The following is a 27,950-nucleotide window of genomic DNA, read 5'->3' as shown; positions in this document are numbered from 1 at the left end:
GCTCAGTTTCACTTAGTGGCCCCAGAAGTTTTATTTTGAAATCTCCCAAAATAAAGTTACTAATTTTGCTTGCAAAAATTATTTAATTATTCCATTCATTAAAAATATCAAGTGTGCAAGATACCTATCAATTAAACAACCAGAACCAAAGGAATACAAAACTACAGTAACATAATTCTCTAAACCATAACTGTCATTCTCTAAGTTATAAATATGTCATATAAGCAGATTATAGATTTTTATCATTTTTATAGTATATGATAAACATACCATAATAATGCAGTATGAGCAGAAGTTCTTTACCAAGGAAACTTTTTCAATTCATATTTGGATAATATTTAGCATGCCAGCAATTTGACTAACATTTAAAAAGAATATGTAACATATACATTATTATTATTATTATTAGTAGTAGTAGTAGTAGTATTGTCATTATTATTATGTGGGGAACCACTGGGTTTATCTAGAATGAACCTTTGTGATAACACCAGTGGTTACCCACATCACTTAAAGAGCCACACCTTAGCTTAACTCAACATGGATTCTGGATCCATACACAGATAAAAGAATTGCTGGGACTGAATGAGATACAATTTGTTCTTGTTCACAAGAATATGAAACAAAGCAAGAGTGCAGCAAAGGATTTCACAGCTTGCTACAGAGGGATGCCCACACTCTGCCTTGACCAGTAAGGTTTTCATTCAGAATGGCACTAGGAGGCCAATCTTTGGCAATGTTGAACTCTGCTCAAAGATGTTGGCTGGACAGCTATGATAATAAAAAGGCCTGAAGTAAGATCCTGATGCAGTTATGTTGTGAAGGACTGGTTTGGCTTGGGTTTTATGACATTTTTCAGCATATGATGGGCTATACATTGAAGCGAGTTCATTTGGTGGAGGAAGAACCAAAAACCCATTGAAAGCCACTTGCAAGCTTTTTCACATACCCTCATTAGCCAAGCCAAGACTCGAACCCACATGGACAGAGTCGAGATGTCAGTGATACATAAAGGCGAGTGTCTTGGACCACTCAGCCACCCAGGACCCCCTATGTTCTTAAGGAACTTGAGTCCAATCTTTTCACGGATAGAGTGTGTATTCAAGTGAGTGCCATAGGTCATCTCCCATTCCATGGGGAAGATTGATTTTCCTCCAGTTCCATTTCAGAATAGGGCAAGACTGTCAAACCATCTTTTCCTGTTAGAAAGTTGCTCTGACAAGCTAAGCTGAAATCAGACATCCTCTCCCCATATACTGGATTTTTGGGCCAGCATTATGCCTGCATTCTAGCAGCATGTTTTCTGACCACTATATCACTGTGAAATAAGAATCTGGAAGATAGAGGGTTCAATATGAGGGTGGCAAACATGGCTATGAATGCATCTCTTCCTCTGAGGCTGAGCTTAATGGATACAGCCATGGCATTTGGGACGACTGCTGAGCTACCCAACCGAATATATGAGCCATTTATGTAAAGTATTAAGCAAAGAAGGTCAATAAGATCGCATACACTATGCAACTGAGGAGCTGTGAGATGTTACAAGCCACAGCACAAATAAATTTTACCAAGCCAAGAAGATACAAGCAGAATATGCATATACTTACAGGCATCCCTATGCACTTTGCACTCCTTTGACATACAGCTAGATAAAAGGCTGTTAGATGTTGCATACCATTGCACAAGGAACAAACAAATCAACAAAACATGTTGAGAAGATGTACCTGAATATGTGTCCCTGAAACCTTTAGCATATGGCTACATAACTAGCTATAGGCACATAACCCAGCTATGGAGCTGTATCAACAGAGGTGATTCCTGACAAAGAGCTAAGGAGTTGATGGATGCCCTGTGCCTGTGGTATAAGAATCAGAGGGATTCTAGACAGAAAAAGATTTAGTTACAGCTAGGGACAAAAGATTTAGTAACTGCTGAATAGTATGACTGTAACACTAATTCATCATATGGCATTCCTTGTCTGACCCTGCAGGATCATCCAAGGCATAGTAACAAGTATCCACTGTAGACATCACATGCACAAATGGTCTCCTAGCAACCCTAAATGAAATATATTTGTTGGAGTGTCTGTAAGAGTCTGTGTTATGTAAACAGTAAAATCACAGCTATGTTACTTTAGAATCCTGCTGTATCTACTATAGGATAAGATTACTGAATGATGAAGCTAGTCATGATGAAGATACAGCAAAATATTGGAGTATTTTGTTGGGGTTTTTTTGGTGGAGGCAGTGGGAGTGTTTGGTGGTACTTTAGACATAACTGGTATATCATGTACACACCAGTGAGTAAACTTAAAAGAATCACTCATCCAATGAAAATGCACATAAGCATGCAGAAGTAGTAACTAAAAACAGGAATTTGGTGTCAATCCCTGTGCTGAAGGGAAGAATGATTCAGACTTCCACTTTTGACAAGCAAAAAATTTTAAGCACTTCTGTTGCAAAAATAAGCACCAAAATATCACTAACATATTTTTGTCCGAAGGGCTGAATTTGCTAGGTAGTGGAATTACCCTAAGGTAACATATTTGAAGAAAAAGAAAACTAGAGGAATACAAGTTTCTAATTACAAGTAACAGTGCCAGAAAACAGAGCTAAATGCAAAATCTTGTTGTTGGTGCCTATGTAAATAAAAATGACAGTGTCAGAAAAGTCTCATTCAGAAAAGTCTCATGCTTCAAAGTTGAGGCAAAAATAGAGTCCACAGTAGTGAAAGGAAGCTCACACTATAGCTGTCTGTAAAAAAAAATAACCTGGAAATGAACATGACATAAACTGGTTCTGTAACTTACTTGCAAAGCTTCTAGCAGATCATATAAGGTGACTGGTCCTCTGTTGATAGCATAAGTGGATGCCATGGAAATTTGTTGAGCTGCATGACTTTCAGCAAAGTCGTATGGAAGTTTGATACTGGGTATATGGTTGCCACTGTCTGTTATTGTTGTTGCTTCACTGAGGAAAAAGGTATAATCGATAAAATATAAGAATCATACTTGAATGAGCCAAACTGGTAAAGTGACCTGTCACCTGAGCAGATACAAAATCCCCTACTTATTATGATAAGAAGAATTTTTTTTTTATTCCTGACTCCATGGTCCACAAATAGATAAATTAAAATTTGCATTACATGTGTTAATTAAAATAAGTCTCTTTCAACAACAGTGTGTTATATACAATCTTTTTTCATTTAGCCAATAAACATTGAGTATAGCAGGAAAATTTCACCCAAATTGGCTGGAAAATGGATTATTATGTAAGAAAGTCCTCTAGGTGTTGGAAAATGGATGAATCTATAAGACACCTACATGCATAAACATAGACCAGGCCACTGTGACAAGTAATCAGTGTGTCTGTGATTATATAAAACTTGACAAACTGGTATTAATATGGTATTCTGACTGTCATATGACAATATATGCTAATGAACATCTAACATACAGTTATACTACTTTATGGAAATAAAAATGTCACAATCCTCTTGTGAAAATCTTAATATTAAAAAGAGTATCATTTCTGAAGTATTCACAAAATACTTCACTGAAATCAGATTAAAAAGTTTAAATTCATTTATCCACGGTGTTTTGTGAAAAGTAGCCAATTGGTTTAAATAGTATTTATTGAAAGAAGTCATCATAGAAAGTACATAAATTGAACAAGAGATATAGAGGATTGAACAACAAACCTAAGCTTATTTCAAGCTCTCTCCTCATTAACAATAATATTTACTTATATACAAATTAACCAGCTGTTCAACCACTGCTTAGTTAAAAAGGCACTTTTTTTTAACTGTGTTGGAACCAACTTTAGTCTTGTTTTTCTCTACCAGTAATTTTAATTTTATTTCTCCAATCCTCTAAATGGTGTGTGAGGATTAGTGATGAGAATCTTTGACATGGATGGAGAGACTGGCAGATGGGTAAATGGATGAACATATGGAGAGACTACTCTTTACTAAATGCAGAAATAATAAAATTCTTAAACAGTTTCTTCTGAGAAGCAATGACATGTTCAATTCTCAAAATTCCCCTTTCTTATAAATTTTTCAAGAAATTTCCACAGTTATGGATGAGAGGAAAACCAAAACCACATATCTAGGTAACAAGGTTTTAGTAATATCTTCTAGGCAGATATACCTCTTCCTTTGATACTTTTTTAAAGAAATGTTACAAAGAAATAGGGACAGTGGAAGTTTCAATAAAATCGCCTACCAGTGTATGAGAAGCAATGCTAAACAAAATTCCACAAACACGCTTTTAAAAACATGAAAATCATTCTGTGCATATACATCAACCATATATCTAGCATAAAACATTTCACCACAATCTTTCAACCAATGTGGAAGATGTAATGAAGGGCTGACTTCCCAAAATACTCCTTTTCTGATAATTTTTTCAAGATATTTCCAGAATAATGGGCCAAAGAAAACAGTTAAGTTACTGTGCATACCTACCAACTACTTATCTCTCCTGCAGTTTCATTAAAATCCTCCATTTGATGTGACAAAAGAAGTGAAGGCAAGCTATGTCATGGGTAGACTGATGCATGGGGGTAATAACAATATTCCCTCTCTTTGCAGAAGTACTGAGAATTATTATAATTACCCCTACGCATCAGGCTACCTGTCCATCTGTGCTTATCATCACTCGGGGGATTTTAATGAAACTGTAAATGGCTTTGGTGAAGACCATGCAATAAGGTTATACTTTTTCCTCTGGCCCTGTTTTGAAAAACGTTTTTATGAAAATTGACCGAAATGGAGGTATTTTTAAAACTCAGCTTACAGTTACTTCCACTCCATCAATGGCTAGATGATTCGCTGAAACCTTGTTAGCTAGATATGTGGTTGGTGCAGAAATTTTATTTTGTTACATTGATCCATTTTTTTTTTTTTTTTTCATTGTTATGAAGGTCTTGAGAGTGAGAAAATGTATGCTGTTCACCATATAAAAAAAAACATTTTCAGAAGAACATGCCTAAAGTGCAGAGATATGTATGTCTGTGACTTCATGTGTATCCAGTAATATCTGCCACCTAGATGCCATGCTTAACTCTGCACAATCTTATTTAGATACTTGAGACACTATTTAGGATATTTTAGACTCTGTTTAGGATATTTATACTTTTTGGAATACTTAAAACACTATTTAGGATACTTCTGACACTATTATTTGAGACTGTTTAGGATATTTATACTTTTTAGGATACCTGAGACACTATTTAGGATACTTGAGACACTATTTAGGATATTTTAGACTGTTTAGGATATTTATACTTTCTAGGATACCTGAGACACTATTTAGGATATTTTAGACTGTTTAGGATATTTCAGACACTATTTAGGATGCTTCAGACACTAGTCAGGACATTTTAGACTCTGTTTAGGATACTTCACACTATTCAGGACATTTTAGACTGTTTAGGATAATTCAGACACTATTTAGGATATTTTAGACTGTTTAGGATATTTCAGACACTATTTAGGATACTTCAGACAGTATTCAGGACATTTTAGACTCTGTTTAGGATATTTTCAACACTATATAAGATATTTGTAATTTTTTTGATACTTGAGACACTATTTACGATATTTCAGACTCTGTTGGGATGCCTCCAAACAATATTTAGGATACTTCAGACACTATTTAGGCTGCTTGAGATTCTATTTAGGATATTTACACTTTTTAGGATACCTGAGACACTATTCCTGAATTCAGGCACTATTTAGGATATTTACACTATTTAGGATATTTTAGACACTATTTTCGTTATATATGCTAAAAACAAATGTGATATTTGGGAAACAGCACCTTTATCAGAAAAGAAGCACTAATGCCAGTGTTTTCTACATGAAGGAGAATAAACCTAAACAACTACAGATCAGCCAATAATTAAAAATAGCTTTGATCTGATACTTCAATATATCAATATACATATATCATAATATTTTTCAATATCTACAAGACAACATGAGCCATAGTTAAGGCAAAATTAAAACCAACCTCTCCAATGCTGAGTCTTGAATTAAAATGCTGTGACGTAAGTAGGGATTGGGAACCTTACATCCCAATGCATACTGAAAGCGCTTTTCTCGTAACTTGTACCCATTCCTTCTTGACAAAACCTGACTGATTATTTTTTTCAGCTGGTGCTAGAAATAAACAGGTTCATTGTTATTATCATCATCATCATTAAAATCATCATCATTAAAATAATTACTAATCCATTTATCACTGCCAACTGTCATCCTTGATGTTACATTGTCCTCAATGGTCATAACCATCAGTTTTGCCAATATTGTCCTTGTTCTTTATCATTATCATCATCACCATCATCATCATCATCATCATCATCATCATCACTTAAACATTAAAGCTTCATTAATAACATACAATAGAAAAACCCACCTTACTCTTAATTTTGACAAGAAATCTATGCTCACAGTAAAACCTGACTCAAATGGTAACTGTTCTGGAAGACTACCTATTGTGAAAGACACCCCACCCCTAATTAATGCAAGGACCAATAGTCTGGTAATATCTAATTAGATACTGCCTGCTTAAGAAAACAATTTATGTTTGTTGACAAAACGTATATTTTCTCAAATTAGCTTTAAATGCATTACTACATCTTCAGTCTAATAAATAACTAAATATGATATTTAATTTTTGCCCATGATTAGAGGCTGATGATTCTTCTTCTTTCCTCTACCCCAGGGACCAATGTATTGTAAAGATCTATTGTCAGGAGCAAGCTAATGGAAGTTGTTGACTGCTCAGACCAAATAAAATTGTTTGAGTTGCTAAGAAAGTTGTCTGAATTGTTAAGACTGGTTGTACAACTCAAGTTTTGTTTGAATTATTAAGACAGGTTGTGAAATTCAAAAAAGTTATGTGAGTTATTGAGACTGTACAACTCAAAAAACTTGTTTGAGTTATTAAGACAGGTTGTACAATTCAGAGAAAGTTTTCTGAGTTGCTAAGACTGTACAATTCAAAGAAACTTGTTTGAGTTATTAAGACAGATTGTACATTTGAGAGAAAGTTGTCTGTGTTGTTAAGATTGGTTGTACAATTCAAAGAAACTTATCTGAGTTATTAAGACTGTAAAACTAAAAAAACTTGTTCGAGTTATTAAGACAGGATGTACAATTCAGAGAAAGTTGTATGGGTTACTAAGACAGTACAACTAAAAGAAAGTTGTCTGTGTTGTTGAGATTGGTAGTACAATTCAAAGAAAGTTACTAGGACTGGTTGGTGACATCTGTGGTGAAGTGGAATGTATACTGGCTTGGAGATCATATAATGAGGATTAGTTTGAGCATGAAATCTGTGATCAACCAAACTGTGAAGCAAACTAATATATATATATATATATATATATATATATATATAGAGAGAGAGAGAGAGAGAGAGAGAGAGAGAGAGAGATAAATAGTTTTATTAACATTTTTATTACATATAATGCACATTTAAGAAAGATATTTAAAAAAATCAAAATAAAAATAATATATTATATCTTGATATATTATTGACAAATGTTCAATATGTCAACAAAACTCAATTTATATAATAAAAAATTATGGTGTGCATAATACTTATAATCAAGTGTTTTATAAATAATTAATCATAATGTATTGAGAATTAATTAAAAAATCCACTTTCATTTTTAAAGAATTAGTAAACTTATTTTTATGATATTAGTTTATACTTTCACTAGTATTACACAGGAATTCAACATAACCATAATAGCAACAATACAAAGACTAATGGAAAGCCTCAAGGAGACAACACAAACAAAAGAAAGAATAGGAGATTTATTAGAATACAAAACAAGAACAGATGGAGGATTTTTTGTTGTTGTTGTTGTGAGGTTTAACGCCATTTTTCAGCACACGATAAGCTATGCATGGCGCCCAGTATTAATGGTGGAGGAAGAACCCGGGAAAACCCCGGGAAGAACCACCGACCCACGAGAAGCTACTGGAAAGCTTTCTCACATACCCACATTGGCCAAATCCAAGACTCAAACCTATGCACACAGAGGTGAGATGGCAGTGATCTGTAATGGAGAGCACTTTAGACCACTTGGGGCCCTGAACAGATGGAGGAAAGAAAAGAAAAGAAAACAGGAAATCGAAAAAGGAAAAGAAACTGTGTTAAACCTTAGTAAGTGAATTCTAACTAATAGTGATTACATTCTTCTAGGTAAGGGGTTATCATATTGTCCGAGAACCAAAGTGCATGATAATATTAATTTAGCAGAAGCATTTTTCAAAAAGAAAAGATCATTAAAATTAAAAGAATTGTTCTCACAATCATGTACATATTCACAATATGAAAGTAGTTTTCATTTACAAAATAAGCCCTTTTTTAATAAAAAAGAATCATTTACACCTAGTGGATGAGATATTTATCTTCATTTTTAAACTGAAGCTACTAAGCAAAATTTTTTAAATAGCAGTCTTAAAAGAAAACATTTTACAAACATCTAACGAAGAACTTAATTCTTTACATACCTCATCACCAGACAAAAGTATTATTATTAAAAAAGCTGATAAGTCTAGCACCATAGTAATAATGAATAAGGAGGATAATATTAAAGAAGTAGAAAGACAATTAAATGATGAAGAATATTATACAAAACTTTCCTATAATCCTTCTGAAGAAATTAAAGAAAAAATAAGTAAATGTACTAATTAATTCTCCATACACAATTGCTCCATATATGATGAACTAGATATCTTGCCAAATAAAATATGGACACCTCAGTTTTATATTTTACCCAAAATATATAAAACGGTTGATAAGTCACTACCTGTAAGATATCCAGGTAGACCCATTATTTCTACATGTAACTCAATTACAAATAATATATCACAATATATTGATCATATTTTACAACCACTGATGGGGCCCCGAGTGACCGACTGGTCTAAAGTGCCCTCCGTTACGGATCACTGCCATCTCACCTCTGTCTGCATAGGTTCGAGTCTAGGATTTGGCCAATGTGGGTATGTGAGAAAGCTTACCAGTAGCTTCTTGAGGGTAGGTGGTTCTTCCCGGGGTTTTCCCGGTTTCTTCCTCCACCATTAATACTGGGCGCCATGTATAGCCTATCGTGTGCTGAAAAATGATTTTCTAAATAAATACCTCTTAAAACCAGATGTTTGGTTAAGATTTTTATACGATATCTTTAAGATTTGGAGTTATTCATTAGAAGACCTTTATTATTTTACAGACAGTTTAAACAAATTACATCCAACAATAAAATTTACATTCAATGTGTCTAAAACTAAAGTATCATTTTTCGATGCAGAGGTTGTGAAAAATGAAAATAATGACATCACTACCATGGTTCATGTTAAAAACACGAATATTCATCAATATGTTGAATATTCTTCATGTAAAAACGGGATACCATGTACTTGATATAGTCAATCAAAAAGATATAGGATTATTTCAGAGGATGCTGTTTTTAAATCATCTTTGACAGAGTTAGGTCAGCATTTTTTAAATAGAAATTACCCTTCTGACATCATTAATACTGCTTTCTAAAAAGTATTTTCTCTTACACAACTTGAATCTTTACAATGTAAAGTCAAAAACAGAAATGAAGATATCATTCCTTTTTTTATTGAATATAATCCAAGTTTGCCTAATATAGGTAAGATTATCAATAAATATTGGGATTTATTAAAATTATCATGTAAAGCAAGTGCTACACGAAAGCAAACCCACACTCGCTTATAAAGGAACTAAAAATCTTAAAGATTTCCAATTTAATTCTAAATTAGAAAAAACATCATATAAAAAAGGATCATCAACTAAATGTAATAAACCTAGATGTTAGCAATGTTCTTTTATTAATGAAAATACTTCTTTCAATAGTAATAATACGAAAGAAGCTTTTAATATGCATTGCGATACTAACTGTGCAACATCAAATGTTATTTATTTGTTCACATGCAAAACATGTGGCATCCAATATACAGTAATACATCATGCATTCGCGTTTCTGGATTCGCGAATTCACGGATTCGCGAAATTTTCATGGGTACCCTCTACGTATATGTTTTCTTTATTTTATTGAATTGTACCTTCATTATATGACTTCTGTGACATATGAAGTTTACCTAGTTTACCTTCCTGACAATGACAAAGAAAACGTCAGTCATTAAGTTTACAGTCCCATTCGTTACTTGGTTTTACCTTACTGTGAGTGCAAAAGAAAACAGCAGCCAATGAATATAGTATAGGGGTAATATTAGTATACATGTACCGTACTGTAAATGCGCTAGTGTGGCAAATACCCATAAGGTGATACTGTACTCTATTTTTACGTCAACCATTTATTTCTCTTTTTAAGGGTAATGTATTAAGCTAACTTTTAAATGAAATTAAAGTGCTTTGGGAACATGATTTGGGTCATATTTAGGGTTTAAACCCTAGAAATAAGCATTTATTAGCATTTTTAGTGACTTGTACCAAACATTCACGATTCCTCCTGATCCGCGACTGGTTCTGGAACCTAACCTCGCGAATGTTCGAGGTATTACTGTATTGGACAAACCAGTCAGCAAATATATAAACGTATAAACCAACATAGATCAGACATAAAAAATTAAATTGATCAATTATTTTCATCTCATGTTACTGCACATTTTAACAAGAGTTCCCATACTTTGCTCCTTTCAACCTATTGTTATAGCTCATTCTGAGATGGAACGTCTGCTAAAGGAAAACTATTGAATTCACCATCTTAATATGGTATATCCAAAAGGTTTAAATTCCAAAAACACTATATGACTTTCATTATTTTTTTAAAATTATGTCCCATGTTTACAATTAGTTAAGAATATTTTTATATTATTCTAATTTACAGAATAACTTACTAGTGAAAGTATAAACTAATATCATAAAAATAAGGTTACTATATCTTTAAAAATGAAAGTGCATTTTTAAATTAATTCTCAATACATTATGATTAATTATTTATAAAATACTTGATTATAAGTATTATGCACACCATCATTTTTATTATGTAAACTGAGTTCTGATAAAATATTGAACATTGGTCAATAATATATCAAGATATAATATATCATTATTTTTTATTACTTTTTTAAAATCATTTTTAAATGTGCATTATACATAATAAAAATATTAATAAAACTGTTTATCTCTATTTATTCATAAATTTTAGAGATAATTATCAATAGAAATATATGTATCTTTAAGATCCAGTTTTATGTATTTTTCTGTATTAAATTATCATTAATCTGTGCTGTATATGCATATCTTCATGTCAATTACTCATTAGAGAATAAGACAATTTGGTTAAAAATATAAGTCATGATGTCATCTTGCTTATTTCATATTGTTTATATCATTAATCACTTAGAAACAGAATACATTTAATGACATAAGCAATGATATTGCATTCAGTCTGATGATGCAATAAAGCAAAACCGGTCACACATTCTACATGTTAGTGTTGTCTTTTTTATTTATATATATATATATATATATATATATATATATATATATATATATATATATATATATATATATATATATATATATATATATATATATATATTAGGAGCAAAAATAAGTATTCCATGGAACCCAGCATTATATTGTATCTGTGAAGCAATGCGTCTCCGCTATATAGTCTTTGCTACCCAAGGTTCTGATACATTAACCCGATCTACACACTGGTAGATTGAGCAGATATTTCTGACCTTCAGATCTGTGAATTTCACTGGATGTGGCAGCAAGCCCCCACATCCAGTCAAAATTAATTTGTTCAAATTTGAACAATGGTCCTAAATGATCGAGACAAGGGAGTGCATAACTTGAATGGACTTATAAATAAGCAATTTTCCACTGCTGGTCCATGTTTGTACAAATACATTTCACTCAAATACACCTGTAATAGCTTCTCTCTGGTATGTTGTTGTTGTTGTGGTTGTGGGGTTTAACGCCATTTTTCAGCACACGATAGGCTATGCATGGCAGCCAGTATTAATGGTGGAGGAAGAACCTGGGAAAATCCCGGGAAGAACCACCGACCCATGAGAAGCCCATATTGGCCGAATCCTGGACTCGAACCCACACGGACAGAGGTGAGATGGCAGTGATCTGTAACGGAGAGCGCTTTAGACCACTTGGCCACTCAGGGCCCCCCTCTCTGGTATGTAGTCATACTTTCAATGTTAAACTTACAAAGTATCCTTACGAAGTCAATTGCCACCAACATTCTCTCCATTGTGCATATTTTAAATGTAAACAACTTCACCTTACATACACCACTCTCTCAAAAATACATAATAACTGGTGAGCGCCACCAAAATATGTTTCATCCGACAACGTGTAGATAGGGTCAAGTTATCAGAATCATGGCTAGCAAAGATGCCACTACATGTGACTTGCAAAGACCTTTAATGCTAATATGGCCATCTCTGTTTCTTTTCATTAATGCATCTCCTTCATATACAACTTGCAAAATAACACAAATTTTAATGTTCATGCTGCCACCTCTGTGTTTCTGCATTAATGCATTCCCTTATATATATATATATACACATACATACATATCTCACTTGCAAAAACTTGAATACAAGACTGTAATGCCACTGCTGAATTCTGGTCATACAGTGGCCAAGCTTTGTACCTCTGCCAACTCATGTTCAATTATACTCAGCGACATTGCGATTTTCAAAAAGAATGACATATGTTTGGAATTCCAAACTGCAACAGACTTTACATGAAGATACAGCCACTGTAGTTTTCTTTTAACATGCTTTTATATTGATTTTAATCTTCCATCTGCCCAGAATCTTCATCCCTTTTGGCACATGTATATTCCTCTCAATACCTATGTTTTTGGCAGCAGCCTTCCACTGAGAAGATGCAAATTACTTTTATAGATGTAAATATCACCTGAATTGTTATTTCATAACTTGGCATGGATACCCTATTACTAATGCAAACTTGGTAATTCTAGCATTTCATAATATTTCAGACTTCTAAACAGTGTTGTCTTCATTTGGATTTTATGTGAATGTCGTTTCGTGATGTTCTAAATGTCATGATAAAAGAGGAAGTGGCTTTTATTAGGATAATGGGCATTTATCAAAAGAAATATGGTAAATAAAGTTTTAATTAATTACCTCAACAGCCTGCATGACTAGTTGAACAGCCTTTTCTTCCACATCCTTCAAACCAGCCTCCCATGCACAAACTATCATTCTGCCATGGACCATTGATGCATTAGGCAAAACCAATTCTCTTGAACACAATACTGGAAAGAAAAAGATAAATCCGTCACTGAAAGATATTTAATAATTCAGTCAAGCAACAAAACAATTAGTAATTGTGAAGTTTTGAAACTGCTTATACATGGAAATTTGTTAAAACTTGGATAAGAGTAAACTGTTTAAAATATAATTTTAATATAAAATGAAAACATAATCTTAATTTTAATTAGCTGGTCAGTCCTATATACAATCTCTCAACATAAATCATCATACTGCAGAGAATTTATTCCTATATATTTTCACTTTTGATTTTTAAGTCACTAAGAATTACTAATATGCTTAAAATTTGACAATCCCTTTCTTAATTTCCTTAAAGTATTGTCAGCACTGCAGACACCACCCTTATATCAAGCAAATGAACATGGGCCAGCTGACACTGTATTGTAAATGTAGCCTACATTACTGTAGTTGGATGCTGAGTTTGGAACAGAACCATTCAAGTTGTAGGGGTTGAAGTGCTTGCTACTACAATAAAACTTGTTACTCCCCATTTTTGGTTATGCACTAGCTCAAAGCCATATTTATCAGTATTCACTTTAATCCGCACAGGGATTATTTCATCATTTCTCTCCTCTGTCAATCCGAAAATGACTAAACTGTTTATTCAGAATCCCTCTTCATTAAATCAAAATATTAACAGACAAGAGGCCCAAGAGCCTGGGATGACTCAATGGGATGGTATCTGCTTAACTGACAAATGCAGAAGCAATTTCTCAAGAAATATAAGCAATAGGATGCTTTCTATAGACATTATTTCCAATGCTGTTGATAGTAAATATCATGGAAAAATCTGCTTCAAGGTTTTTCTATTTTTGTATCCCCAGCCATATTGGATGACAAATCACCATCATTTGTCCAATACTGTAGCCTTTGCGATGTCCCCAAAATCATACATTTTGTTTTACCTTCATTAATTACCATCCTATTTTTGGACTTTAATAAGGTCTGAGATTAATCTATTTTGTATAATTACAGTATCAGAACTAGATGTATTCTAGTATTCAGTATTCACTTTAGTGAATACTGAATACTAGAATACATCATCTACAAACAAATCTGTATTTGTGGATTCATTATTTAATGGTAGATCATTGGTATCAATAAGAAAGAGGAGAGGGCCTAAAACTGAGCTTTGAGGGACCCCTGAATGAATAGTTTGAGTCTTAGAGCTAATATTGACGATGCTTACTTGCTGAGACCTTTGGTTTAGGTATGATCTAAACCAGTTTTAAAGCAGGACTGCTGAACCCGTAACAGTTCAACTTTTGCAGCAGAATTTCATGATCAACAAAATCAAAGGCTTTCTTGAAGTCAAGGAAAGCAATTCTAGTCATATGTCCATTATCCATTTCCTTCAGCCAAACATCAATTAATTTGGTTAAGTTCTGTTTGGCATGAGTGGTACTTTCTAAGTCCTGTTGTGCTTTATGAAATAGAGAGTAAGTTTCAAAACATGTATAGACCTGAACGGCTACTTGCTTTTCAAATAATTTTGACAATACATGTAGAATTGATTTTGGTCTGTAATTCCCTGGATCCTCCATTTCTCCTTTCTTAAAGATAGGTGTAACTGTGGCACATTTCAATGTTTCTGGAAAATATACTTAAGTTTATGATATGCATTAATGACTTTGTTATTACGGGTGCAGCAATTTTAAGAATTCGTGGACCAATACCATCCAATCCAGAGGATATATTAATATTCACCTTAATCAGCAAATCAAAAACATCAGCTTCACTAACATTAGCTACTGAAAAATAATTACCATCAGGAATGATAGATAAAAATGAAAGATGAGCATCTAGTTCAATTGGGATTTTAGTGTGGTTCTGAATACTGTTACAGGATATACTTCGTGAAGAAATTGTTGAACATTTTCCACAATGTCATGTACAGATGTTGCTATATCATCATTTGCTTAAGTCTAGGTGGTAAACAACTGTTCTTGGGTTGGTTCAGCTCTTTTAGATGCTTCCACAATGTCTTGGTACTCTTGCTTTCATCAATAATCTGTTTATAGTAGTTCTCTTTTGCCTTATCTATCAGGTGCTTAGTTTTATTCCTCCACTTTCTATAGTTTTTCATGTCCTTTTTCTTGTGGAAATTATCTCTTAGGTGCCTAGCCTCATTGATTTCAGGGGTAATCCACTTGGGTGTAATTTGGTGTTTAACTCTTTTTGCTTTAATTGGGGCATGCTTGTCTAAGGTTGCATTGAACATCCAATACCATTTGTCTCAGCTACATTGCAGACTGAGTGGAAGGGTTTACAAACTAAATCATTTAAGAACTTTTCCTCATCAAACTGTTTCAAGTCCCTGTATTGTATTTTAGTGTGTTAACCATTTTAAGATGATCTGGGAACATGTCTAGTTATACAGACTGAATAGTGGTCACTTAGTGCATTACATTTTTTTCAGGTTTATAGTACAAACATGATAATGATAGTAGCACTTTTATCTGTTACTTAAGTTGGGTTGTTAATTAACTGAGTAAAGTTGTAAGTTTCGTAGTTACTTATCCATGTTAAAGGTGGATTTTTTATGTAGTCAATGTTAAATCACCTAATATGATAGTTTCTAAATCTTCCTTTAGTAATGCTTTTTGAATTTGCACCTCAAATCTATCAATCCAATCAGCCGTGGAACTAGATGGCCTGTAAACTGAACGTAAGAGTATTGAGTTTGATTGGGCAAGGGTTACTTCAGTCCAGATACTCTCCACTCCAATAGTCTCTAGATCAACATGTCTGTTATACCTAATGGAACTGTCTATAGAGAGAAAAATGCCCCCACCCCCCATGAATTCCCTATCTTTTCTTTCAAATCATCAGTATCATCAGAAAGAAAGGTTACACATAGACCCAGAATATTGACTGATCTAGCTAGCTGTAACAATAATTTAATTTTATTCAGTTTAGGGAGAATGTGTTGAATATTTAGGCTGACTACTTGCATACCTTTTTTGAGGAGGCCAAACACATGACAATTTTGATCAGAGGATTGATTTTCTGACATGGTAGTATGCAATGTATTGTTTTTAGACTTAACAGATTTCTTTTCATCACCTTGATTATTTTCATAAACACAAGAAGAAGGTAACATACATGAACCGTCTGCTGTACCATGACATGGATACATGAGAGTGTTCAATATGAGACTGATTTACATACGTATAAGACATTGACATATTAGACACTTAGGGAGCCTCAGAGGGAGAAGTAACTTGAACAGTATCACATAGTTATTTACATTTTAACAAGTTGCACTTTGTACACAAATCAGATAGTGCCTGAAATCTGAATAATAATTATTATATTGAAAAGTATACACATATTCTGATGCATTTTGTTGCTGGATATGTGTTGCATAGGTCTGTACATCATTGCCTTCTACCTATTGGTATGTGCACAACTTTTTTTATGTCCATGTTTATTACAAACATGGCAACGAATCTGTTTTGCATGCAGACACCACTGTTACTAGACCATAATCATAATGCTAAGTCACCCCAAAAAGGACTAAAAACAAAAATTAAAAGAAACAAGGCAAAATCCTTCAAATACAAGGTCGGTCTAATAAATAACCACACTTTAAAAAAGTTCAAACTGTCATTAGTCCAAGTACCGTCTCAAGCTGCATCCTAAGGCAAAAAGGGTGCCTTCATTAGTCACCTCTTAGGTGTTGCTGGAGGATCCATCCAGAGCAAAAATGGTGCTTTCATTAGTCACCTCTTAGGTGTTGCTGGAGGATCTATCCAGGGCAAAAATGGTGCTTTCATTAGTCACCTCTTAGGTGTTGCTGGAGGATCCATCCCAGGGTAAAAATGGTACTTTCATTAGTCACCTCTTAGGACTTGCTGGAGGATCCATCCCATGGCAAAAATGGTGCTTTCATTAGTCACCTCTTAGGTCTTCCTGGTGGAAGCATCAGGCTCGTTCTAACACCCCAACACAAGCTGGTACAAACTTAAACCCTTAAAGTGCTAGTCGCGACATTAGTTGCGCTGTCAGTCGATGCCTCGTAGTGCTTGTCGCAACTTAAGTCCTTTTCCAGGAAAGCAACAATGTATGCATCCTATTTCTTCAACTAGACATGACTGCTTGTAAAACTATATTTGATTGGTTTATACAGGCCCAGAACAAGCATTCCATTGTACTTTACTATGCATTTAGTAAAGAAGTTTTATAAATACTCGCTTTTAAGCATGTGGTACCTGGAAAAAATTAAAATGGCTGACACTGAATACGATAGTGATTTCTTGCAACATATATGGCTTCTGATAGTGATGATGATAATGATTTTGAATGATTTGAGGAGGATGAAATTACTGGAGCTGGTGAAGTGTTGATGGAAATACCCATGAGTGATTTTGAGCCAGGAATTGACATGAAACTGGAGTCTGATGTACATGCTGGCTGGACAAGAAAAGATGGATTGCCTGTCAACCCCCCATTCACTGGTAATTCAAAATTAAATGTTGAGATGGCAAATACTGAACCTATGGACTATTTAGGACTTTTTTGATTATGAGTTATGGCATCTGACAGTAGATCAAACAAATTGTTATGCAGATCAGAGAGTTCATGGGCAGACTTGAAGGAGAACAGTTGCATGAAGAAATGGCAGCATGTCACACATAAGCAGCTAAAACTCTTTTTTGCATTGATTATATCAATGGGTTTGGTACATAAATCTGATCTTGATTCCTACTGGGCTACTGATGATGTGATATCAACCTCATACTTCAGCAAAAAAGTAAGTATTAGATAGATTTCTAGCTATTCTAGGCAATTTACACCTGGCAGACAAGAACAATCAAGGTAACCCTTTACACAAGATCTGCCCATAGATTGAAAAAACATGAAGCATTTGCTGAGGTTTATTCACCAGATATGAACATTAGTTTTGATGATATTAGAATTTTAAAAAAGTGAAAACTTTTCATGAACATTTATTCCTGACTCTGGTGGTCTAAACTTACCTATGACATTCATGGATTGGATGTTTACGAAACCTTTACCTTTTCTTTACCTGTGATTTTTACAATTTAGATATAACTTTGTGAAAGACATTACATGTACATTGGTTGAACTACTAAAGAATATAATATTTTTTAAATATATTTGAATTTTTCCATTAAAAAAAAAAATACAGATGAAATATAATCATAACTTGTCATTTTACCTGTATTTGCACCTGTACATGCAAATATGTTAAACTTACACATGTGCCTTGATGCTAATCTTAAAGTTTAGACATCCACCATCATTTTTAAAATAGGATTTGGGTACATATCATGTATATTTATTGAAATACATGCAATGTAAAAACTATGCAGTTTTCTTCTTTTTTCTCTCAAACAATTCAGCACTGAGGGATCTTGTACTGCAAAACAATATAGCACTTTAAGGGTTAAAGGCACTGATGCCAGGATATTTCCACTCAAGATTTTGTATAGTGGTTTTTGTAAAGAAAGTGAAAACAGAAACCAATAATGAATACATGGCAGACAACACATAACAGCTGAACGTATGGCCAGAGGAGCTAATGAAGTGGTTTATTCAGTGATTATTAAGACACCATCATAAAATTGCTCCGATGGTCTGAATCAATGTGTCACAATGTGTCCGAATGCATTTGACTTCATCAAATTTTTTTACAGATTAATTATTAATCAATGAAAACAAAACCATTCCCTCATTTAAACATTACCTGTTGATGACTCCTCAACACCCTTGTAGATAACTGGTAAAGCACCGGAAGTAGGGTTTACTGGCACAAATCGATGCTGTGAAGAAAAAACAAAACCACCAATGGCAAGATGGCCTTTTGCATAGCACTGCCTTTTCTAAATGGTGTTGTACTTCCTATAATGCATCCACTGTACCAAGTTTTGCAATAACTGTGTCTAAATAACTGATCAAAACACAAAATGAATGCAAACTAATGAAGCATGGAATATTGGTCACATTGACTTAAATTCTGATTCAAGAGCTAGATACTTTTCATTAGACATATATACCCCAATGATACATGGCTCTACACGTCAGTGTCTGAAAAACTGAGCTATACACAAAGGTTCATAAAGCTTTGTGTTGTTTGAAATATACTTCACAGTGACCCAGTTTTGACTTGAGGGTGTGAAACTCTTTATGTTGTATCTACATACCAATTTACATGACTGCAGTACAAGTGTCTGAGAAACTATGATAAAAGTTAATGCAGTTTACAGTGTTGGGAAATACTGATCACAGTGACCTAGTGTTTACATAATGGTACAGAACTATATTGTACGCAGCTAAATGTACATATAAAATTAAATGACTCTGCATGCAACAGTTAAAAAAAACTGAGATAAACATTAACCCTAACCTAGAGAAACTGTGCTGGACACAATGTACGCATCAATCACTGAACCATTAAATACAGGTCACATTAACTTGGTTTTGACTGATCATACTACAGACAGTAGTGCTGGAGAAACCAAGTTAAATGCTAAGATAACCCAAACTCTCTGAACTTTAAAATATAGATAACAGTGTCCAACTTTCCACTAAATGGTGTATTCTTAATAAGGATATTAAGTTTAGTGCCATTGTACTAAGGATATTAAGTTTTGTGTCATTCTTAATAAGGATGTTAGGTTTTGTGTCATTCTTAATAAGGATATAAAGTTTTATGTCATTCTTAATAATGATATTAAGTTCTGTGTCATTCTTAATAAGGATATTAAGTTCTGAGTCATTCTCAATAAGGATATTAAGTTTTGTGTCATTCTTAATAAGGATATTAAGTTCTGAGTCATTCTCAATAAGGATATTAAGTTCTGTGTCATTCTTAATAAGGATATTAAGTTCTGAGTCATTCTTAATAATGATATTAAGTTCTGTGTCATTCTTAATAAGGATATTAAGTTTTGTGTCATTCTTACTAAGGATATTAAGTTTTGTGTCATTCTTAATAAGGATATTAAGCATTGTGTCATTCTTACTAAGGATATTAAGTTTTTGTCATTCTTAATAAGGATATTAAGTACTGTGTCATTCTTAATAAGGATATTAAGTACTGTGTCATTCTTAATAAGGAAACTAAGCTTTGTGTTATTCTTAACAAAGGTATTTATTGTGTGTGTGTGTGATTTGGGTTTTTAACATAGCTTTTTAAAAAATTCAGTCATATCGCTTCGATGGCTGCAGAGTGGCAGTTTATAGTGTTGTCTAGCACTGGGGCATCATGCCACAGACATGTAGCATGATGTCCCACCCAGTCACATTATCCTGACACCAGGCTGACCAGTTCTAACACTAACCTCTTAATGCTGAGCGCCAAGCGAGGCAGCTTTTAGTACCATTTTTGTAAGTCTTTGGTATGACTCAGTCAGTGATCGAACCCATGACCTCACGCATATGAGGTGGATGCTCTTACCACCAGGCCACCGGAGCGGTTAAGGTAATAAGTACTGTATCATTCTTAATAAGGATATTAAGCTTAGTGTCATTCTTAATAAGGAAACTAAGTTATGTGTCATTCTGAAAAGAAAACAAGGCTTTGTGTCATTCTTATAAGGAAACAAAGCTTTGTGTAATTCTTAACAAGGATATTAAGCTTAGTGCCATTCTTAATAAGGATATTAAGTTTTGTGTCATTATTAATAAAGTTATTAAGTTTTGTGTCATTCCTAATAAAGGTATTAAATTGAGTGTCATTTTTAATAAGGATATAAAGTTTTACGTCATTCGTAATAAGGATATAAACTTTTATGTCATTCTTAATAAAAGTATTAAGTATTGTGTCATTCTTAATAAGGAAACTAAGCTTTGTGTCATTCTTAATAAGGATATTAAGTTTTGTGTCATTCCTAATAAAGGTATTAAGTATTGTGTCATTCTTAATAAGGATATTAAGTTCTGTGTCATTCCTAATAAGGATATCAAGCTTTGTGTCATTCTTAATAAGGAAACTAAGCTTTGTTTCATTCTTAATAAGGATATAAGGCTTTGTGTCATTCTTTATAAAGGTATTAAATTTTGTTTCATTCTAAATAAAGATATTAGGCTCTGTGTCATTCTTAATAAAGGTATTAAGTTTTGTGTCATTCTCAATAAAGAAACTAAGCTTTGCGTCATTCTTAATAAGGAAACTAGGCTTTGTGTCATTCTTAAAAGAAAACTAAGCTTTGCATCATTCTTAATAAGAAAATTAAGCTTTGTGTCATTCTTAGTAAAGGTATTAAATTTTGTGTCATTCTTAATAAGGATATTAAACTTTGTGTCATTCTATATAAAGGTATTAAGTTTTGTGTAATTCTCAATAAGGATTTTAAGCCTTGTGTCATTCTTAATAAAGAAACTAAGCTTTGTGTCATTCAGAACAGTATTTCTTGTTCAGCCTTGTTCAACATTTGTAGAAGTTGCTGGAAAAGAGACCTAATACTGACATATTTTTTTTTTTGTTTTATGTGGAAATGATGAAAAATATGATAAGAAATGAACTAAAAATAAAGAGCATACAATTTCAGCAGGCAGAATATAACTGATACAATTATAGTACAATACAAGGTACACCTAACAGTTTGTTGATGATAAAACTGTATCTCTTGAGGATACTGAAAATTCACTGTGAAATGTATTACTATTTAAAGTCACATAATTTGTGTCCAACTGCAAACTGCATACATTTGAATCTGCCATTGCATAATGCACTTGCAGATCAGGGTCTATTTTATTTCTTCTTCTGATTACGCCTAAAAAACTGCATTGACTCAGATATGCCAGCTTGTTATGTGACAGAAGATCTGGGTCTATGCAGTTAGCAGCTGGATACAACTTATATGTGAGTAGACATGGGAAACATTCTTAATCAGTTTGCCAAATTCTTAGGCTAAAAGAAATATTTAAAAATCCTAAGCACTCTGGACTAGCAGCAAGACTATCTTTCAATAAACTCAATAGTAAAAGAAATTTTCACTGGACTAAACACTTGAAAATACCATGTATACTCACTTATAACAGACAGGACTTTGGTCTTCATAAAATAAGTTGAACATTTTTTAAGGGAGGTTTGGGGGTCCTCCCGCAAAGGGGTCTTGAGGGGCAGTGCTCCTGATCCGAGGGTCGAGGTGGCCAAAGGCCCTAGGCCAAAAACGCATTTCACACTCATAAAAAACTACTCCTGGTGCAACTTATGATCATAAAATAAACCAAAATAATCATCTGAAAAACTAATAAAGTTACCAAAAATGTTCAACTTTACTTATTAATTTCACATTATTTATAATCATATGAATTTGTTCTCCAATACAATTGATGCATAAGTTATTTTTCATGAGCACGTTAGTGTTCACATTGTAATTAGGTCACAATAATTTGTCAATTTTTGCAGCAAATATATTATAGTTCTCTCTTTTCATAACAAATCTGTAAAATAAACACCCAAGTACATCAGCTATATACAAATAATCCCATATATTCACTCAGTGTATCCCCTAGGGGTGTAAAACTGAGGGTACAAAAAAAAAACCTTGGTGTCAAAACTGGGGGTTGAATAAAAAATGTGGGGGTCAAAAATGTACTGAAAAATTTTCCAGCCTGAAATAGGATATTGCAACTTGCACAACATACTCTCTCTCTCTCTCTCTCTCTCTAAACATACAAATACACCAACATGCACAATTAACAAATAAATGCATTCAAAGGATAATTTGATTAGTTCATTATTCTTTTAAAGTCGTACTTTTAACAATCTCCTCAAGCAATATTATAGCCCAACACATTACATATAAACCAATACAAAAAGCCAAATAAATCTTTTTAACCAATTGGGAGTTAATTTACTGCCTTTCATAAAATGTGTACTATCATAGGTTTCATTTAAACTTCGTCCTAGAACACATTTATCCAAATATCAAGGAGGATAATGATTCATCTTCTTTCTAATAAGTTACACTTGAACTTTAAGATCTTTCTTTTATTGCAGCATAAGTTAAAAACCAACAAAATCTGCAATGACCTGCTGACTTTGTAATCCAAATAATGCATTTGTCTCTGCAAGTTTACTGATTTCTTTGCTGTGAAATAATGTCTTAGGTTATAATGTGTTCTCCAGATATCTTATGGTGAACGAGGGCAGATTTTTAAAAATTCTAAAATCCTGTAACGAAAGGATTATTCACTTTTGCAGACTTTGCAATCATGCGATCAGACGTCACACCGGTAGGCTAATCATAATGAATGTGCTGTATTCCAGTCAAGGAAATTATTTTCTCCATTTTTCATTACAGTTAGATCCACAGTTACTCTTTTGTGTTCTGCTTCTTTCACTTTCTTCACTAATGCTTTTTAGTGCATGACGTTTTAATCTGGAGATCATTTTCTAGTGCAACAAGCCTTGAGGTTAAACATCTAGATGACAGCTTGCTGAGCTCGATGGAAATAGCGAGAAGCTCGCGAGATATGGGAAAGCTACTCTGTCATAACATTGCCTATGCTAGTCTGGTTCATTGTTTTATATGTTCCCTGCGTTGCACTTTGCTATACAAATAGAGGAGAGCGAGGCAGGGAGCAAACAAAGCGGGGAACCAGTCAATGCCTATACTCGAAGTACATACGATGCCATCCATCGTCCAATGCACTGGGTATTAAATAAATCTTGATCATATTATGAAAATCCTTTACATAAAAAAAAACGGACGGCAACAAAATGTGTGCGTCAATTTTCTCCAGCGTGCGTCCCTGACGCACAAATGTGCGTAAAGGGAAACACTGCATTCACTTGTCTTTTTCTCCAATGGACACATCCTGTTGATATGCCAGTCATGTTCTTTTTGTGGCTTTGGCTAAGGTTTCTTTTAGCCTTCTTTTTTGTCATAACTGACATTTTTGGCTCAATGCACAATCATTTCTTTTCCATCTCAATGAAAGCTTTTTTCCTTTCAGGATGGTGCTTGTATTGGCAACATGCAGTGAGCATATTCTGCCAGAGGGCTACATCTGTTCTCTCATGCGAGAAATCTTTCTTCTCATAGTAATTAACAGAACTTCTCCAGATGCATTCTGGGCGTCAATTTTTCCATGTGCAGCTTCTTTTTTAAGGTGCTGTTCCAAACTCCTCCAACCATGATTATCTTAGATCTTTCTTGCAGAGGTTGCAAAATGCCAGTCCTCTAACGATCAGTTTTCTTAAAAACTGCATAACTAAATTTCCATCAACTTTTTGCTCCTGCCATTCCCATTTCCATACATCTTTTAAACCTTTACCTAAACTTTTCGTGTCATGCTCTCTTTCAACTATTCGGGATGCCATGTTTTGCAAGCATGCTTCTTCTTTCAATTGCCATCAGTTTCCATTATATGAAGATTCACTGGATGAATTTAAACCTCTAACCAATCAGAATAATCTTTACAAGAGTCATGTGCTAACTAACATATGGAACGAATAATTTACAAGGGTCATTGTGGAACGGCACTGAACAGACCATTTTAAAAAACCCAGATCGGAGATGATATCAAAAACGGACTATATAACAAAAAATCTGAATCAAGTCAGGAGAACAGCAGAATTCTGCTTTAAAACGGAGAAAAATCATGTCTGTTATAAGAAAAGTCCAACTGTAAACTGCATGGACACAGGTCTGCACTATATAAAACACTTGTAGAAATGGGTTTAAGCGGACCCTGATCTGCCAGTGCATTGTGTGTTGCAGATCTGGGTCTATGTTACTTGCAGTTGGGCATATATGTTATTAGGAATCTTTTCCCCAACAAAACTAGATGCTGTGATGAAGTTAAATTCGGAGCAAAAATGTAGAAAATCGAAGCTTTCTTGAACACTTGCTTGATATGAGGATATGAGGAATAAATGTTAGATAAAAACAATTCATTTTTAACAATTTCGAGTTACCAAGAATACAAAATTTCAATGGTTACAGTACATGATATTTACAAAACATTACCTACTAATTCACTTTTGCTTATAATCAGATTTGTTGATTGTCTCCTGAACTTTTTGCAAAGAAGAAATTTAACCTTATCACCTTATGTTCATGCTTTATAAATGATGCTTTGTTAAAATGTTTATTCATGAAATGGAAAGTTTCATTACAACCAATAGTTTATAAATGATACAAAATTAGAAATCAATTAGTGAGCAATTCTTCTCCATCTTATCTTTTGCAGAGTTATTAAATAATTGTTTAGCTAGGTTAAGTATTGCATTTAATTAAACACAAGTTTTCTTGTAGTCAATTTCAACTGTAGTCAATTAAAAAAAATTAAATACAAATTCTAACATAATTCATGCCTGCAATATGTGAGTTCCTTCCGTAATCTCAGTAATACCTGCAAAGAATTCATAGCTCAATTTAATTGTTCTAATTACCTGAAAACTACCCTTCAGTCCCTGTAGTTTCTTCTTGAATTTCCCCTTCTTCAGTGGTTTGCTGGGCACTGTTGGGGAAGTTACACTAGGCAGATCCCTGGGAACTATGGACAAAAGGAAATTAAGCTTGGTTTACATGTTGAGACAAGTTAAATTATAAATTTTAAAACAGGAGTTTTCAAAGTCAATACAGTATATGCCTAGAATAATGAACGACCATATTTAAAATACATAACTACACTATGCACTTTGAAACATGTACACGGGTACACTGTGTGAGATTAAAGAACATCATAATAAATGCACACCAATGAAGTCATAACTAATGTCCCTCTCAAATGTATTTACATTCTAGAAGAGTTACCTCCTTTTGTATGTTGTAAGCTCTCCACTGAAAAGGTAAATTTCCTTTCCCATTATGGCAGCTGAAAGTGATGTTACAATCTAACTTTGCAAAAGATTTAACCAACAAAGTTAAGTGGTAACACAGATGCCAGACATGCATAATAATAAATTCCATGAAAATAATGATATTTGAGGCAGGCTTTAGCAGCCACTTCTCTCCCATGAGGCAATCTGGAATTAACTCTGCACTGGATATTTGGCTTGAGTCTGGACTCCCTAGAAGAGTGTACACTTCTAAAAGTAAAATCATGTACCATGTAGAATATAGTAGGTTCAATGCAATATCACCTTGTGAAAACACAAAATGTGGTAGCAATAATTTGTATTGGAAATAAAAAATTTTGGAAACTGCTCTGTAATGAAAACTTCCACTCTCATTAGTTATGTTCTAAAAATAATTAAGACTTCCCATAGACATGTCCAGTTGCATACCTGTAATATACACAAGAATAACTTTTTTCAGAAAAGATAATGGCTCTGTTCAATGTTGTTTGGTCAGATACAACTCCAGATGGATTCAGTCATCAGAAACAGTGAACAAGATATGAATGTTTCATACAGGTAACTAAACTCAAGGCATTTATGAATCACAGATTATTATTAGCTAATATTTTTCTTTTCCAGTTAGGGTTATAAACATGAGTGAAAACTCAACAACTTGGATCATAAAAATGTAACTTTCACCATTAACGGAAATTTTCTATCTTGCAGAATTATGAAAACTAAAATATATATGATATGCATATCTCTTCCACTGGTGACACCATATATATAAATATATAATTGATTGTTAATCTATAATCTTTACTTGTTTTACACTGCATACTTTCATAATTTTTTTATTAATGTGGTGAATTCATTTATTTTTGTGGGTATAAAATTTTATGTGGCTTTGTGCAAAAATTACATTCTTTAGCCAATACTTAATTTGTGTATTCTAGAAGGAGTCCTATTGTTCCACAAAAGGATCATTGCTGTATATAGCCATTTACAAGTCCAACTGCAAACAACACAGACCTTGATATACCATTGCATTTTGCACTGGCATATCAGGATCTATGCTGTTTGTTCCACTGATTACTACTAACTGAGGCCAGATCTGGGTCTAATCAATTTGCAGTTGGAGTTGACTTATAAGTGATAATGTATAGTATTTGATGGGTTTCTGCATTCTTTGTTTGGAATATATAGTATTTGACGGGTTTCTGCATTCTTTATTTAGAATATATAGTATTTGATGGGTTTATCAGTATATAGTATTTGATGGGTTTCTGCATTCACTGTTTGGAATAACTGGGAAAACTACAAAATTCGGTACCCCACACAAAAGTGACTTCACAACACCAAATAATATGAAATTGCAATGTACTACTACTAAGATACATAATAATGTGTAACTACATACCCAATAATGTGTAAATACATACTACTGTGTAATTAGATACATGATAATGTGTAACTACATACAAAATAATGTGTAAATACATACTAATGTGTAATTAGATACATGATAATATGTAACTACATACACAAAAATGTGTAAATACATACTAATGTGTAATTAGATACATGATAATGTGTAACTACATACACAAAAATGTGTAACTACATACACAATAATGTGTAACTACATACACAAAAATGTGTAAATACATACTAATGTGTAATTAGATACATGATAATGTATAATAATGTAATTATGTACCTTATTATACATTATCTATGTGTATCTATTTTTGAATTTAATTATCATTTAACGTTAATATCATTTCACTCATGTTGTATCTTTGACAGAACAACCATATATACTTCCTTACAAGTTGAGTCTAACTAA

General features: G+C 33.4%; 1 protein-coding gene across 2 annotated transcripts in view; it reads right to left on the bottom strand.

The window, feature by feature from the left end:
• The window catches only part of LOC149778784 (transcriptional adapter 1-like), a 58,518-nt gene that overhangs the window by 10,424 nt on the left and 20,144 nt on the right, over nucleotides 1-27,950 (bottom strand). For both annotated transcript variants that reach the window (XM_089939545.1, XM_089939546.1), the window contains exons 5-9: nucleotides 25,712-25,815; nucleotides 19,049-19,124; nucleotides 13,189-13,319; nucleotides 6,014-6,162; nucleotides 2,807-2,966 (exon numbers count right to left, since the gene is read on the bottom strand). In XM_089939545.1, the coding sequence (XP_089795671.1) occupies nucleotides 2,807-2,966; nucleotides 6,014-6,162; nucleotides 13,189-13,319; nucleotides 19,049-19,124; nucleotides 25,712-25,815 (620 nt within the window). The remainder of the gene's footprint in view (nucleotides 1-2,806; nucleotides 2,967-6,013; nucleotides 6,163-13,188; nucleotides 13,320-19,048; nucleotides 19,125-25,711; nucleotides 25,816-27,950) is intronic.

This window comes from Sinohyriopsis cumingii, chromosome 17 (genome assembly GCF_028554795.1).
Source record: "Sinohyriopsis cumingii isolate HCF-2022 chromosome 17, ASM2855479v2, whole genome shotgun sequence".
Taxonomy (NCBI): domain Eukaryota; kingdom Metazoa; phylum Mollusca; class Bivalvia; order Unionida; family Unionidae; genus Sinohyriopsis; species Sinohyriopsis cumingii.
This window is presented reverse-complemented; position numbering and strand designations above follow the sequence as displayed.